The sequence below is a fragment of the Pseudopodoces humilis genome, chromosome 2, assembly GCF_049639895.1.
Source record: "Pseudopodoces humilis isolate 2021_Gansu_Grassland_sample_001 chromosome 2, ASM4963989v1, whole genome shotgun sequence".
In the NCBI taxonomy this organism is placed as follows: domain Eukaryota; kingdom Metazoa; phylum Chordata; class Aves; order Passeriformes; family Paridae; genus Pseudopodoces; species Pseudopodoces humilis.
Genome location: NC_142201.1, coordinates 25,171,113 through 25,188,809, shown reverse-complemented (window position 1 = coordinate 25,188,809; position 17,697 = coordinate 25,171,113). Strand labels below are relative to the sequence as shown.

The following is a 17,697-nucleotide window of genomic DNA, read 5'->3' as shown; positions in this document are numbered from 1 at the left end:
ACCAAGGCAGGGTCACCTACGGCAGGTGACACAGGAACGTGTCCAGGTGGGTTTTGAATATTTCCAGAGAGGGAGTCTCCACAAGCCCCCTGGGCAGGCTGTTCAGTGCTCTGCCAATCTCAATGTAAAGCTCTTCTTCACGTTGAGGTGAAACTTCTTTAGTTTATGGCCACTACTCTTTGTCCTGTCGCTGGGCAATGACAGAAGGAGCCTGGCACCATCCTCTCAGCACCCACCTTTGAGATATTTATGTGTATTGGTGAGATTCCCTCTCACTCTTCTCTCCTCTAGACTAAACAGGCCCAGCTTCTGTAGTCTCTCCTTGCAAGAGAGATGCTCCAGTCCCCTTAAATCATTTTTGTGGTGCTCTGCTGGATCTCTCCAGTATGAGAAGTAAGCGTGACTACAAACATATTCAATAACCAAATCCAACACTTGTTCTGTTTTCTTTATATACTTACATTTTATTACAGACTAATATGAAACCATCTCATATTCATACTAGAATTACTGTAATTACTTGTGAGCAAACTTAAACCAGTCTTGAATGTTTATATTTATTGCAAGCAGATTTGTATTTCCTGCTTATATACTCTACATAAGGATTCAAAATATGGCTGAATATAAACAAGTTATATTTGGTTGTCTACAGAAATAAAAGTTAAAAACAGTACTGAAAAGAAACTTTACAGTAATGTATTCACACACTGACTCTTCAAATCAAATAAATGAAGTAGTATAGGATAATCTGAATATTAGATTTGAAGGCTGATTTATTTTCAAATAAATGCACCTAAAATTGTTCAATTAAAAATGTCAGTATTTGGTGCTGATGACTACAGACATCTTTAATGTTTAAAGCACAGATAACTACCCCAGCCCCACAGAGCAACTTTCGCAGATTCTACTTTACATTAGATCATGAAAGAACCTCTAAAATGCAAAGTGTACACAGCACAGAATTTTTGTCCAAGACAATGCAGACTGAAATCTTGTGAATTTTCATAAGATAAAAAATTAAAGCTATATAAACTGATTTTTTTATTATTCTGTAAAGTAGAATCATGTATGTTTTCACTTTTGCAATACTTTCACAAATTTCCATTAAAGCTTTTTTAACAGAGACAGTAGCATGAGCATAAGGATCCCACTGGCTTCCAAAAGAAAAGTAGTGCAGCTCCTCAATTAAGCTATTTTTTTCCTCTTATTTTTGCAAGCCAGTTCGGTCAAGACAAACAGGCTAATGCAAGCAAGAAAGTAAACTGTAAGCTTTTACATTAAGTGGCTGAACAAACAATTATTGTACATGGTAAAACAAAAAAGATCTTTTGCCACAAGCCACTGCAGGAATATATGAGCTTCTGTGGCCAAAAAGCTTAAAATACTTTCTAAGTCTTCACATACATTTGGTTAGCGCTTACCAGTTTCAAGACATTTTATAGAAGCAGTTATGGAGACGTTAATGCTGTTAAAGCTGCAACAATTTAAACGAGGCAAGTTAGAAGGTTACACAGATTTTTAGACTTTTCCTTTCTTTTTTTTTCTTCATACTTAAAAATCTGTCTCCTCTCAGTGTCCCACCCATTATCAATCACTCTAATGCATTTTGATCTAATTTATATTTTTTCATCTTTTTATCTTTTGCAGTAAAACTCCCAAGTTAACACCTGGTGCAGTGGACTAGGTTTACACGGCAATACTAACAGGGACTGAAGCAAAAACACATCAAGTGAAGCCAAGTTGATGTTTTATGTTCATTTCATTAAACAGTCTATTTTAACAAACAAACAGCACCGACTTTTAAAGGTAAAAGTATTGCTAAATCAAAGCAGAAACTTCCACTTAAATTCAAGCATTCTTTCTCCTCCAAAAAATGACATGTTGAACTAAAATTTCCTCAAACAGGTATACAGGTGTTTCAGCCTGAACAATGTTGTCAACAATATCTAAGTGCAGGGCTACATGAAGTTTGCAATGAACTGCTTTGTTAGTAGGTAGAACAGGAATGCAGCATTTTCAAAAACATCAAGCAAAAACTTCCTTATTTAAGGCTAAAAGATGGAACTCACAAAGTAAAAAAGCAGGAGGTTTTATTGAGTAAAAAAGCTAGCAGTTATAATATAGGACTGCAAGTACAGCGCTCTAATCGCTTATACCACAAATCCCAACAAAACATCAATAACTTGGGTGAGACTCAGAGCAACAGATCTGTATTTCTAATTTGACATTCATTAGAATTTTAACATTCAGCCACAACTCCACTCTAAGCTAAATTTAAGTGGCCAAAACTTATAGTTATAAAAAAAGCCTTCAAAACATATACTTAAAAAAAAATAGAAATGGTGTGTTAACAAATGTATGCGTAAAACAGATTTATAAATAGCTACAGTATGAAAAATATTTCAGTGCAAAGGCAATTTTAAGATTTCTAAAAAATACATTACAAATAATTTGTTAACTACACACAAGAAATTTGTCACTGCTACTGGTATAAAATGTATACCCATATTAATTTCTTAAAAATATATACACCAGTGTTTTATGTAGGGGACGGTTCTAACTGACCAACATTCAAGTCTGTAATGGCAAGTATATGTACACACACCCACACATGTGTATGTATTTCAAAATGCTACTGCTATAAGAACATTCTTTGAAACTTAAAAGTGCTATATGTTAAATGATAAAAAATCTTTATTTGTGGTGCTCACTGTGAGGCTTTAAAATTCTGTTATCTTTGGTATACTGAAGATTTCATAACTCACTTTACAATCTCTGCTTGACCCAGGGCATTTTAATAATAAATCACTGTTTAATACAAAAACTACTCAGAATACTCTGAGGAACATTTCCTAGTAAGTTAATTTCTCTTTCATTATAAAGTAAAGTAGTAAGTAAACTTATGTTGCCTCTGTTTTTTCTTGTTAAATCACAAAAAGGGAAATAACTTTTCTCTGCCACCCTTGTCCATGTGAAAGACAACTAACAATGTCATGGCCAGGTCTTCCAATAAAAGCTGCAGGTCTGATTCCAAATATTTTGTTTTCACACTGAAATAAATTTTTAGGTAATGTCCTCACAGAGGTGTTGAATGAGGATGGCTATTGACCAGTTGTAACCACTAAGCTGAAATTGACTGGAATTGGGTTACTCCTTCACTTATTTTTGCACCCCAAAATAAAACACTGGACTAAAGAAACAACACAAGGATGCAGCTAATAGTTGAATTACTGCAAGGTAATGTTTATGTAGCAGAGAACAGAAGTGCAAGTTGGCTGTCATTCTTAAGGGAATTCAAACAGAATCCTTGCAAACTAGTTTCTATATCCCAACTGTGGTTCAACTGTCAGTCAACAGTTGTGTGTCGCCTCGTGGGGTGCTTGCAAAAGCTAACAGTTGTATGCTTTGTAACACATCTACCAAGCCCATTAGCCAGTATCTAACCATACATGCACACAAAAAAAAAAAAAAAATTAAGAGGATGAATCAAGACAGTAAAGGATGCTCATCCAGAAAAACAGCTTTTCTTCTTTTAAGGAAAAAAAAACCAAAAAACTGTGTCAAAAAAATCTTAGTATATAATACTTTCTGCTGTATATATTTTACAATCATAGGGATATGAGGTGAGAACACCAGGTAATGTGCATCTTTGACAAATTCAAAGATGTTTTAGGCAAAATGCTTACATTCATTTTAAAAGTAGATACCAACATTGGTGATATTGACCTATTTAACAGCCAACTTGACTTCATATTGTGTGTGCATACTCTACACAAGGATTGTTTTGCCTATCTTGCTACAGGGGAAAACTAACCAAAACCATACATAGCCCTGATTTGGCCACTTACAAGGAAGTGAACATTAGAGAGTGTTTCTTGAAAGCAGATTTGCACAGAGGAAACACCAGTTTGTTCTACAAAAAGAGCAAAGAAAGAAAAAAGGACAGAGGAAGATCAGAAACAGCATTTGTTAAATATGCTTTAGGAGAATTCCATTTGAGATAACTGAGACAATTGCTCCTGGCTGAAAATTAAAACTGTTCATCTTAAAATGTAGGTCACTGACTGAAATTATGCACTTCAAGTAACAAAGAAAATCACTAAAGATGACAGAAGTAGTAAATACACAGAAGTCTTGACATAGGATGAAAATAATTTTTAGTGCTACCATTCTCACAGTACCAGACTGTGCAGATTGTTCATTGCTCCAGTAGTTCAAAACATAAAAAGAGGCCTATTGGCCTGGAAGGGTTCATACTTCTAGCTCTTGATCCTGTTTGTCTCAACACTACCTCAGACAGCGGAAGCCACATATAGTTTAATATGTTTCTGTGACATGTTTGTTTCCTGAAAAAATAAATAAACAAAACCACAGTTTTTAAAGGCTTGACTTGGTGTTCTTTCATATGGACGTTTCCAAACCTGACCCACTGTAGTGGTAGCCTGCACTGGAACGGCAATGCTTATTTGAGTAGCCAAAGACAGATGGAAGTACTGAATAATCAATGCCTCTCCACTGCGTAAACATCACTTTTTTAGAATGAGAATTAGACCTTCTTGCTGGGGAATTGCTGCAGTCACTGCTCCTGTATCTTGGGCTTTTCAGACAGGCAAGAGGTGTAAATTCTGAGATGTGCTCCCGACAGTGCCTCGATGCATTCTGTTAAAGGGAAAAAAAAGAAACAAGTACAGAGTAAATAGACAATCTTGGAACCAAGGGTATATAATTGTTTTCTTTCATAGGACCACTGTCCCCTTGGTGTAATAATACCTTTCCCTAGATCACCACTCTGGCTACTTGTTTCGTATGAGTGTATAATCCCTTGTGTTGCTTTGCAATCAACCAGTTTCAACATGATTAGTTTTATATTAAAACCTACAGAACAAGCCATGCTTTTACACTTAACTTCTAAACCTAATAATCAGCTCCTCAGAGAAGAGAAGACACAGATGCCTGCCTTCAAATGGAAGTGTTTTAAATCAATGTTATGTTTCATTTTGGAATTTCTGCCTAAACTTATGTAGAATTTTAAGACAGGACAGATTCAAGTACTTTGCCCTGTACTTCCAAAGAGAGGAAATTCTTTACAGTCAGTTTGTGCTAACAGACGAAGGTTCCAATACTATCTTGGTCTAATTACCCATTAAAATTTATCCTTCTCACATAATCACTCCACACTCTGGCAGAATTGCCACTTCCGCTCAGGAAATGCTCAGGACTACAGAACACCACAGCTGCATGACAAGAGTCTGGACATGTGCACAAACCGAAAACTAGCACAGCCCTTTCCCCAGTAAGTTTATAAAATTCCTTTCACTAAATGCAGATACAATTCACAGGTATAGAGGTCTGGAGGTTTTGTGATGGTATTTAATATATAAATGCATTATAAACACGGTTCAAAGCAATGTTATTAATCTCTCCATGAATGCTATATAAATCAGTTAATCCTCTATTCTTAATCATCACCTTCTTCCCTGTTAACCAGAACACAGTAGCAAAAGGACAAAATCACAAAGTAAATATTAATAATGTAACTTAAAGAACTTTGGCTGCAATGTAACATGACACTAATGCCAATCACAAGCTTGAAATACTACTCTTGCATAACCTAGAGCAATCTGAAAGCTCTCTTAAAAAGAAACTCTTGGAAAGGTCACGAAACTATACTAAACTGTTCACCACAGTGAGGCCTGGGTTCTTTCAAACACATATAGACCAAATAGCAACATTATTACATAAAAATCAGGTAACAGATTAGCAGATTTGCTTTGGAAATGTAAGAGGGAATAGTCATGCTGTCTGGTAGCTAATTTTCCTATTCTTTTAGCTAGAAAGTGAAGCATTTTAGTTACCATAGGTAGTTCTAAAAATAAAATGGTTTTTTCCACACATGGCTTTGAGACAAGAGCCTTTACCAAGCCTGCAGCAAATCAAGGAAGTTGGTGTTTTCTCCTACTACTTTGTGCAACAGTCATTAAAAGTAAATTGGCTATTTTAGCTATCTTTCAGCTACTTTAAAGTCCTACAGCACACAGAACACATGACATTTGTCCTTTCCACATACTGCAAACTTTGCACGTTCACTTAGTTCTTCATGTGCTACTTTTGGAGTCAGGAGAGCATGAAGGGACTGGAACAGCCACAGCATCCAGGTGGGAATCATGAGAGTCAAGAGTGTACCTCCTTAGTCGTTTGTGTCGTCAGTGGCATAGCAAGGAGAGGATGTAAAGCAGAGAACTTCATTCTGCTGGCCTTAAGTTTGGGGAATTTAGTTCACTGCTTATGCTGCTGTCCCAGATATTCAGCTAAACTATCACACTTCTCTCTTGATCTGAGGCAGTGAGACAGCAATGCCCTGGTCTGTACAGAACTGTGGCAGACACCGTCAGATGCACAGCCCCAGTCTTCTGACCCAAGGTCCTATTCACAAATAACTCGCTGTGATTATCTTCACATGTTACCATCTGCATTTGGTCTATATACGTATTCAAGAACATGAAAGACGATGGATAAACTGCTCGTGGGTAAGAATTACCTCTGACTATGTGTTCTACACTGTGGTGTAATGTGAGAACACACTGCAATAATGACTGCAGCTCTTATAGAAGAAATGTCATACAACACCTATACATAACACAATGTATTTATAAGATATGAATATGGGTATATCTATTTATTGGCTTGCTTTACATGATTGAGTTTCTGAGACAAAAAGATCTTACCTGTAGCATGGAACATCTCTTGCAAAATCTAGGCTCTCCAAGTAAAACAATGATTTTGTATCAATACTGATAAAGTACATCAAAAACTCTGGAGGAAACAGTTGATTTTTAAATAGCACCAATAGAAATTAATCCAAATTGGCAACACAGACAGTACTGTTACCTAGCTTTGATCTAATTATGGCTCGGAAGGTGAAAGATTTCCTTCAAGAAGTGGCCCATCGCAGTTCGTCAGTGCATTTTGGGCTGTTTTATGTCTCATACTCTTCTGCAAGGATGAGGAAAAACAGTGAGACTCTTGCTGAATACAAGAAATGTGAATGAATTGTACCATTTGGTAACTGTTATAGCAAAGTCCTGTAAAAGTGATGGATTTTCTGACAGATTTAAAAAGGAAAGGTTATCCAGGTGTAAAACAAGGTTTCTATTTCTGGATCCTTAGATTAATCATTTGAGGGTGTTTTTAATTCCATTTCAAACTCTGTTAGAAAACTACTCTCAAAAGCACTAAACTGACTAAGTACTGTGGAGTGTGTGTCCTGCCCCTCTAATAACAACTTGCACTGAATGGGAGAGGTGGCTGTGATACGACCAGGCCAAACTGATCCTACGTGAAGGTGGGGACATCCCGCTTCACTACTCCCCAGAACTCCGGCACACTGAAGGGAGTGCCCCACACAGAGGTGATGGAGCGGTGCTAATAAAGGCTGGCTTACAGCTCAGTCATTACACTATGGGCAGAGAGGGCTGGGAGTTGCCAAGGAAACCTCTTCCATAGCATTCAAATATTGCAACAGCAAGATCCATTGCTTTGTTTCTACAGAGGAGGAGCCTGACACGTGACAAAGGCAGCAGTTTCCTGGTGAACACTTTTCTAGCGCCCAGTGCAGTTGTTCAACAGCAGCTAAACCCACTGAGGAACAGAAGAATTATGAAAACCCAGAGAAGCTTCCCCAGGCAAAAGACCACTTTGGGTTTCCCCAGGTGCAGAAAAGGGTAAAGATCTTATAACATGGTTGATGGCCCAAGCTTGTGACTGAGTGAAAGCGAAGTTAAGAAATCATCAGTCAAAAACAAAGAGAAAAAGAAAAATCTTTTGTAAAAAGGGATGAAAATACAGAAGTCATTTGCAGCTCAGAAATTAAAAACCTGGTATTTCAGCTACCAAATACTTGGAATTGCTGAAACACTGTCAATCAAAGTGAAAATTATAAAAATGGAAATAGGATTTAATTTACATTTTCCCTACAGAGTGGCTGAAATTCTGCTACTAATGAAAGAATAAAGTAAAAGAAAATATAATCAATGTAGATTGGATATATATAAAAAAAAATACTCTATTGCTTTTTAAAAGTTAAAGCTGAAACCTCGCAGCTGCACAATCACCAGTTAAAGCACAAAATTCAGTTTGTGTCATTGCGCCAGAGTTGCAGAGACTACAAGAAATAAGCAGATTTTGATCGAAATTACCAAAAGGCAACAGATTCCTCCAAAGCTTTTGCAGAAGTAATGTTTTAGCCCAAGAAAGACAACAGTTCATATGTGTGTATATATATATCAATATACATGCACACGCATATATATAGTTGTATGTACATATATGTATGTGTATACACATACATATGTCTATATATATCTATATATCTATAAATCACAGAAAAGCTCTCTGAAGAAAAACCCAGAGCTATATTGTGGTATGTTTAACAACATCTGAATGTTAATGATCTTAAACAATCGCTCACCACACATTGGAATGACTCTCAAATAACTGAAAAATTTAGAAGTATAAGAACTGCTTCAAAGGCTTTATGCATTCTTCTTGCCTGAGTAGAACTAATTTAGTAACTTGGGAAATGGTCACTAGTTCTATGTTAATCTTTTCAACTGTTCCCAAAGCCCTTTTGTTATAAAGAAAACAGTACCACTTTTAGGAATGCAGTAAATTTAAAAATAATTACTTATAAGCTCAGTTCAAATCAAGCCTAAGGCACTTAAGAGAATTTTAGTCAGAATTATTGATAGTGAAAAAAATGTATTTTCCCTCTGATTTATGTAAATGCAGTATTTTATTTTATTGACTATATATTTTTGAGGGGGAAAGAAGGAAGAAATACATTTTTTATCTTAACCATTTAAGAAAGAAAGATATAAGATCTGCAGTGAAAACCAACAGTCTCTGAATATTAAGTAAAAAACAGTTTTCTTGCAGACTGTAGGGGAAACAAGATTTACTAGCATTTCTTCTACTTTTATATTAAATAATGTCATAAACTTTCAGATCTTGAGCTGTTTTCTTTCTAGAAAGAACATGGAATTTCATAAAAGGGAACATAAGGAAAGCTCAAAATGCATGCTTGAAAAAGAAAAGAAGTTGCATTTTCTAGCAGCAGAGAAGATACATTAATATATTACAAAGACTGCTTAAGTGGTTTCCAGTACCACATTTTGTGTACTATGCTAGCAACATCAGCCTAATCAGAATTATCACTTGTTGGTGTGGCCACCATCCTACTTATTCAGGTGCGCTGGAAACACAACATGCATTCATCTACATACAGACCAATGATTAAAATGGGGACATAAGAGTCATAGATTCCTGAGGCAGAAACTATCTGTAAAATGCAGCAAGAACAGTGACAAAAATTGATATTGACAGTGAGGGACTGTGACAACAAATACAATCTTTGAGAAACACAGAAGGAAAAAACTATACTAAAAATATTCCTCAATATATAGTTGACATGAATCACAAATGGAGATAATGACTATGGTAAAAACTTCTGATGATAAACTTTATAAAGTCCTTTGAATGAAATGGCCAAGCATGCAGAAAGGCAGAAAAAAGTCACCTTTTGTTCCTTTAGAAACTTAGACTGCTTGAAGTCTGAGAAAGCATAAAGATGGTGGACTGCTCAACAGAAAGGCACTGATGTTTAGTCTGATTTCCCCAGAAGATTGTAGGAAGCAACCGAACACATCATTTATGTTTAAAGCAAGGTAGCAGTTATTTAGACAAAGCAGATTGGAAGACAGGCAGAAGCAAAGAGAGGGAAGAAGAAACACAAGCAATATAACTGGTTAAAAGTCACAAATCTTCGATTAAATATTAAAAAAATTAATACTGCCAGTGTAGAGCCCACAGTCTGCTTTACTATTGGTTCATTTTACATACTAATACACAATGTCTGTAAGAAATGCTACAATATCTTTGTTAGGGCTTTTTATTTACTAACTTGTTTCTTTACCTTAACCCTTGCTCATTCTCTCTCTTTAGACTTTTAAATTAACTATTCAGAATCTATACTGAGGTCAGCTCCTTCCACAAGTAGCACATATGGCAAAGAGACATCTAAGATCTCCAAATGAAAAAACATTAAATACTAATCTGCCTAGGAATGCTTTCCTGCTATTCTTTATTCTTTCCTGAAGTGAGGCATTATTACACCTGTACATTTTAGGAATACGAAACAGTGACAGAGGGTTTTACATTTGACACAGGGATATTTTTTTTCCTTGGTAGCAATGTTCTTTATTCCTTTTCTCTTCATGCAAAATACTTTAAACATCAAAATGCTACCTAATCCCATCTGTTGTTGGTAACTCATTCTTTGAACCTACTGGTGGCAGCTGATGGGCTGAAAAGGGCAAGGGCAGTTACATTAAAGTTCAGCACTTCTACTGTCTTTCATGTTCTAACATAGATAATAAATAAAAGTTTACTGGGGTTAAAATACTAGAAACATTTTCTATTCATGTCCCCAGCATAGTACCATAGTTCCCCCATAGAACCTGGCTTCCTCTCCAGCCTTAGAAGAACTTGCATGTATTTACACAGTCATTTCTCCTTTTGGGCTGATCAGATGAAAGGAGAGAATAGATACTAAAATCCTCTTCCCATTGGAACAGCAAGGCACATTTTTGTACAAATAATGGATCAGAACACGCAAAATGTAAGTGGAAATACAAGAGGAAAAAATTATTAATAGGATATGAGTAAGTTTTAATGCATATGTTTTTATAACAGGTATCAGTATGTTATGAGATGGAAGTGCCTCTTAGCTACCCTTATGGAAATCCCCTTGCCCTTCTCCTCAAATCAAAAATCACGTTGGGCCACATAGCTGTCTCCTACCATCCTCATCAGCTGATTTCCCTTTGGTTGCTAGTATGGAGGCACAAGTGTTGCCCCAGGATTCAGGTTAACACCACCATATAAATAACAGGCAGCTTCTTTCACCATATTGCTCAGACACCAGAGATGGGGAACCTCTGCTCTAATCTTATCTCTGATCTTGGCCTAGGTGATTAGACACTTGTAATACCTAACCTAGGGTAAAAACCCTAACTTCACAATGTAAAAGATTATTTACCTGGATTCTTTCTGTTGCTGTAGGCCACAACTGCCTGCAAAAGACCTTCTTCAGAACATCTGGAAGAAGGCTGACAGTTATGAGCAGAATTATACCCAGCCACGCAGGACCACTTGACAGCATTTGCATGAACACATAATACATCCTCTGATAATTGAGAAAAGGCCTGTGAGGAAAAAAGATAAAATAATTATTAAACTTTAATACACAAAAGAAAGGCTGACAGTATTAAATACAAGAATTATACCAGTGATAAAATACTTCAGGTTCAGTTTCCCAGTTAGTGGGAATTCATCCATCCCAGTCTTCTCAAAGAGAGAGCTAACCATGCACCATCTGGAGATAACTACCTTCCTTTTGTCCTCCAGACTGCAGAAAATATCATTCTGTCCCCTCCCTGCCATAGTGTCTCTCCCTTGCAAAGATACATTAAGTTCATTCTTAACGTGTTTATGCTCTTCCATGTATCTTGCTCCAGCTATTTTCCACCTTTCTTCTTAGTGTCCCACCCACCATTCCCCTGGTCTTTGCTAAGGCACACTGCTTTGCATGTATCCTCAGAGTAAGGCTTGTTAGCCACACTTATTTTCATACCTCTCAGGCTCCCCTAAGCATCTCTAATGCTTTCATGTTATGCTCCCCATCTTATTCACCACACAGTTATCTAACCACACTATTAATACCTTCTCTTCCCTATCTCCCTGTATCCCATGCAGTTGCATGATCATTAAAATGCCATCACTGTATGGCACTGGGAGCCAGAGGCCATAATCACTGAGAGCCAAGATCAAGGGAGTTTGCTATAACACTGCACTGCAAAACCAGTAGGGCAACTTCCTGGCAGTTTTCAAAATTTCATAGTATTTGCATACTAAAAAGGTAACTAAGACAAAATACACTTTTATATGCACATAGTCATATCTCTAATGCACAGCAAGGCTGGTTGGATAACATTATCTGGGCAAATGTCACTTCTGCAAACTGATGCTGAAGAAACTGAGATTTGACCTTACTAGAAAAAAGAAGAGTCAGCTAAATATCCAAGGACTTAAGAGGTAGTTACTCATTTGCAAAAGACAAGCTAAATACAAATCCTTTCTCTAAATTAAATGGCATCTTAAACATCAAGCAATAGTAAGCCCCCTCCTTCTCTGTCCCTCAAAATACCCTGTATACAAAGCAGAATGACTCCAACAGTAGTTAAAAAGATGGCCTTGTAAGTGGGAGCTCTACAAGTGTGAAACAAAATTTCCAACTCCTGATGGTAATCAGGAACACCAATGAACTTAATTTGTTCCGACTTGATTTTCTTTCCAAAAATTTCAGTTTCAAGTACACAGAACTTTTAATAACAAAACCCCCCAACACTTTAAATTAGCTATGCATAAGAGTTATACTAATTCCTATAAAGCTTCTTACCAACATGAATAAGTAGATGATCAGACACATACAGTAACTCCCCTTTGCTAAGTAAGGAGGCAAAACAATGAGCTCAAACACAGGACTCTTAGACATCCACATCACTTCAATTTTGAGTTCTGCTCCCTGTCTCTAGTTTTGACTGCTACAGCTAGCTTCCAAGACAAGCCCAGCAGGTAGGTGGGTAATCACCAAGTGCACAGATGTCACCTGTTCTGTGACATTTTGACTCAGAAAGGCAACACTGGCTCCTTGAACCTGCCCTTGGGCTGCTTTTGACTGACACTACTGAGATAAACTCAGTGGTAGTCTGGGGTCTGATATATTCTTCTTGTACTCTTCTTTAAGAATATTTTAGCAGACATTCATTGATAGAAGAGCTGAACACTCTCCATTTAGCAATTATGATGGGTTTAAAATAGAGTTCTGCATTGTATAAAGGCTAAATTTAATTCTGTGAGAAAAAGGTGAAATACAACTTTATGTTTCTGAAACAACTTTTGCAATGTAATTAATATTAAAGTTCATACCAAATAATTCCTCCCCAGAGCAGAGAAAAGACAATGTAGAATACCAGTGATCCCCAGATCACAAAGTGATTAATCCACGTCCAATAGTGTGTATCTAGTGCAAGCTGGAAAAAAAAAAATATATGATGTTATTACTAACTAGACCCAACAAGAAATCCCAGCAGGAGATAAAAGAGAATTATACCTTTTGAAAATAGGTAAGATTTCTACATATTATTAGTTAAAAAGATCTTTCAAGTTTGAGCACAGTTAAAAGGCAGAGATAGCAAACTCCCTATTTAAAGTAATAAAACAATGCATGGTGATAGAAAGAAACCAATATAAGTAACAATTGAAAAACAAGTTTTAAGAAAGTTTCAGCAGATAAAATATAGCATACCTTACCTTAAATGTAACCGTGAACACAAGCACAGTAAACACCACTGTTCCAAAGGTCCAAGTTCCAAACACCTATAAAAAATGGTCCAAAGCAGTTATAGGCAATATTGTCCACTATGTTGTGAATCATTCAGAATAAGTATTTTAAAACTTAGTATTACTTTGTATCATGAACTGACACTTGAGCAAAAACTGAATTTCTACATGATCTATCCAGTGCAAAGTGCTCTGGTTTCTTGGTCTGGTATGTACATCCCTCAGATTTCAGACAGACAGAAAAAGACCACAACCAATGCTCTGAACGTGAAGTTCACACATATATTTCCTAACAGAAATCAAGGGTTGCACAATTAAAAAATCACTGAGATTGGAAAATGAACTGTAGTCATATCATCAATCTTCTTGGATGTCATCTTTTTTCTGATTTCCTTTCTCTGATGGATGTCCTTGGCATCCAACAATTTCTTGGAGGTTCAACAGCATGTTATACAGATAAGCATAAGAATGTTATAACCATACAAGTTCACAAACGTCCACATATGTTTTAAGATAAAACACTTTTAACTTGTGTTTGATTTTCTTTCAACTTGCACACTGACATAAAAACACCTCTGCTTTTCAAGTGGGCAGAAATGACCATCAATGCTGATTCAGGGAAGAACTAGTGGTGAATACTGTCACAGAGGATTTCTTGGACTTCAGTAGCTATCAGATGACCAGGTTCAGGATCCAGAGAAATACTGGGAAAGTAAGCAATAGTTAGGACACTGGATTTTAGAAGAGACTGTGTTTGATTCAGGATATTGCACCCACGAAAGAGAGGGGTCCAAGAGATCCGAATTACTTTGAAACATAACTGTCGAGATCTCATGAACTCCCTTCTGCAGTTACAACTTCAGGAATGAGACAACTTCCATGCAGGCTTGGAATTTCAGCAGAAGATCCAGCTGCCAAAGGATGTTACTGCATGGACAAAAAGGCAAAATGGAAGCATTCAAGAGATGACCATGTGGGCAGACAGCAAACAGCATAAAAGCAGATGAACAAATCAGACAAAACTCAGCTCTAACTAGGATTACTAGGGGGACAAAAAGGATATTTACAGACATCCTTTCCTCAAAGGAAGAATGCAAGTCTGCTGATGGAGTGGGATAAGACAACCTAGTGGAAGGTTTCAAAGAAAATGCTGAATTACTCAATACTCTGGATATTAGTCTTCACAAGCAAAACCTGCTCCTTGCAGTAAGCAGCAAAGATTGGGAAAGAAAGGAGCAGGCAACAGTGCGGGACCAACAAGGATGAGTTTTTTTAAGGAGGAAAAGCAGTGGATGCAATATATTTTGAATTTAGCAAAGCATTTGACACTTGGACAATAAGGAAGCAGGGGCTGGCTAAATGGACTACTAGTACAGTTGAAAACTGGTTGAACCACTCGACTCAAAAATCCTTGATGGATGGTTGGCTTCTGGTAATCAGTCAATCACACTGGAACAGCAACTGGGCTGGAAATTGTGGAATATCCCTGTCAGTAGCTGGATGGTGACAGAATATCATGAGCAAACTACCAGGTGGTATAAAAATAGAGAACAGCTGAAATAATGAATGACAGTTTCAATCCAGAGGGACCTTTGCTGATTTGAGAAGCAGGCTAACAGATACCTTAGGGAATTAAATAAGGAGAAGTGCAAAGATTTACACCTACGATGGAGTAGTGACTGGCTGTGCAATGGCCCTGCTGAAAAGGAAGTTGCAGTGGGGTTTTAAGGACTCCAGGCTGCATACAAGCCTATATTGTGCTCTCCATATACTCCATAAGGTAAACTGCACAGCAACTGGGAGGAACATGGCCACTGAACAAAGATATTTATTCCCCTGTTGACTCCTGCTACGGTGAGGTTGAACCTGGAACACTGTGCTTGGTTTTGGGCCCCTCAGTTCATGAGTGATGTGAAAAAAATCGGAAATGATCAGTGACAGGCAACCACGGTGTTTAGCAGCCTGTAACTCTCCTGCAAAGAGGGGTGGAGGAACTTAGTCTGGTGAAGAGAAGGTTAAGAAACTGCCTACAATTAGCAGCTGCCTACAAATACCTGAAGAAGTACAAAGATGAAGAACTGGAACAAATCCCTCTTCAAAAAGAAATATTTTGCTTAGGTATTGTGAGAAATTTTTCCATCATGAAGACAGAAAAACATTGGAATAGGTTGTCCTGGAAGGTTATGGAATCTGCAAGTTCAGAGATACTGAAAACCTGAAGACTACACAAAGCCTTCAGCAAATTGATTTGAATTAGCCCGGCACAATGAGTTGAACTGGATCATGTCTAATATATACTTTTCTGTATGAGCTCACCCAACATTACATGACAGGTGGGAAGTTGATCATACAGATATGCCGCTGTGCAAAATATTTTGAATGAAGACCACGGCCAGCACAGGACATAAATCAGTAGAAAGCTAATCTAAGATAATGCAATCAACTGGGAATGAAAAAAAAAAAGAAAATAAACAAATGACTGGCCAAAAGATTAATTATTCTCAGTAATCATTTCACTATTTTAAAACTACTTACTGTGTGACTGAGTCTATTGAACACTAGATAAAATTCAGAAAACCTTCAGCATTTTGATCTTTTACTTTGATATGTAATAGGCTCACGTCATCATTGTATTTTCTGTGCCATATAAACACCTATGCAGTTAACACTGGAAAGGAATCTGGATCAACAACGTCCAATCATGCTGTTTACCAACTTTCTTCTTGCAGTTAAATTTTACAATGTTCTTGTGTCATATGTAGCATCTGTTACAGAACCTACTGTCAGTCTAAGTTTCTGCACACTGAACAGATTTGTCCGTATCTGCAATTAAAGCTGCTAGATGAAATTAAGAATTCGAAACAACCTTCCCCTGTCTGTTTGTTAGGCTGGATAGAAAGCATTTGTCTGCAACCAAACCTCTTATCCACCCATCTTACTGACTCAGAAAGTGAGGTCCCAGCACAGGGACAAAAGCTGCTACTTTGGTGCAGAGAAAGGTAAGTGAAGTAATATGAGAAGGTGTGAGTTACATAAATTCACAATGTCTTCTTAGCACTGAATGTCTCAAGATACATGATTCATGCCTTCGGGAAATGAATCATTCTTTTTAAGTCTGTTAACATCTAGTTTATTCACGAGTATTTTTCTTCCAGCCTATCCAAAACTTCCTCCTCCTGTGACTGTATTTGTGGATCTTCCATGTTCCAATTCAGCATTCTGCTCACCTATCTTCCTGCCTGTTGTTTTGTATTTCTCATTCAGTTATTCCTTTTAACTTGGTCTCCCTCAATCCAGCTTAATTGCATTTAATGTACTCTGTATCAAATGTTAAAATAAAGAAAATTACCCAGGAAATACATTTTATTATATGGGTAAACTAATACGATGTTTGCAATCTCCTATGACTTATACAGTGCCTCTCTTTCTTCTTACTTTTCTTCTGTAGTTGGTTTCTAACTGTATGTTTTTGCAACACCAACCATGATGTCCTATCCATAATGGAACACCACACAAAGCAAAATATCACAAAAACCAAGAATCACAAATTAATAACAATAAGAGATAAATCTTTGTCATCTTAGTTTTGCTTACCAGAAAATGACCAAGGGAGGCATTTATAAAGTAGATCTCAGCGATTAGAAGTACACTTTTCCGTTATTCTAGTAATATCACACTACAGGAAGCAAATAGTTTCAAACTAATTTCAAAATACTGAGAAACATTTTGGGGGGAACTGTGTTTGGAAGCAAGCTTAATGGTATGTTCATTTTAGTCTGACAGGCAGAATTGTATGGGAAAGATATTGTCTTTGTTCATTTTTTACTAGTTTTGTGACAATAGTGATTAGGTCATTTGTGGGGAAAGGAAAAAAAAATCATATTTGCTTCAGTATCCGTTTTAAGAATCTGGAACCTGACTTACAGCATTATGTATCACTTATGGCATTAGTGTTACTGTCAGCTTTTTTATGTTCTCTACTGCTTTCTATTTTTCCTTGTTCAATAATAACATTTTGTTGCAGTAGCAAACCTTTCAAACCTTCAAATTCTTCACTAACTTTTTCCAGATCTAAGCAAAATTTTAAAACTGGGAAATACCTATCAACACCTATTAGCATTGACGTGTGTATAAACTCACATAAGTGTCTCTGGCTATTCCTGAACACTTGAAATTTTCAAGCCTTTAAATCTAAAAATGCAACTCAATATCTCTCAAGTTTTATACATAAAGACAGGC

At 36.8% G+C, this 17,697-nt stretch overlaps 1 protein-coding gene across 8 annotated transcripts in view; it reads right to left on the bottom strand.

The window, feature by feature from the left end:
- Positions 1–435: 435 nt before the first annotated feature.
- The window catches only part of ATP11A (ATPase phospholipid transporting 11A), a 115,668-nt gene continuing 98,406 nt past the window's right edge, over positions 436–17,697 (bottom strand). For 2 of the 8 annotated variants that reach the window (XM_088067951.1, XM_014249674.2), the window contains 5 exons: positions 13,429–13,494; positions 13,045–13,148; positions 11,096–11,261; positions 9,575–9,663; positions 4,563–4,659 (listed from right to left, as the gene is read on the bottom strand). In XM_088067951.1, the coding sequence (XP_087924077.1) occupies positions 9,586–9,663; positions 11,096–11,261; positions 13,045–13,148; positions 13,429–13,494 (414 nt within the window). In that variant the 3' untranslated portion in view covers positions 4,563–4,659; positions 9,575–9,585. Of the gene's footprint in view, positions 4,660–6,888; positions 6,994–9,574; positions 9,664–11,095; positions 11,262–13,044; positions 13,149–13,428; positions 13,495–17,697 lie in introns of all 8 variants that reach the window. The other 6 variants (XM_088067924.1, XM_014249656.2, XM_088067939.1 and 3 more) reach the window with 5 other exon arrangements.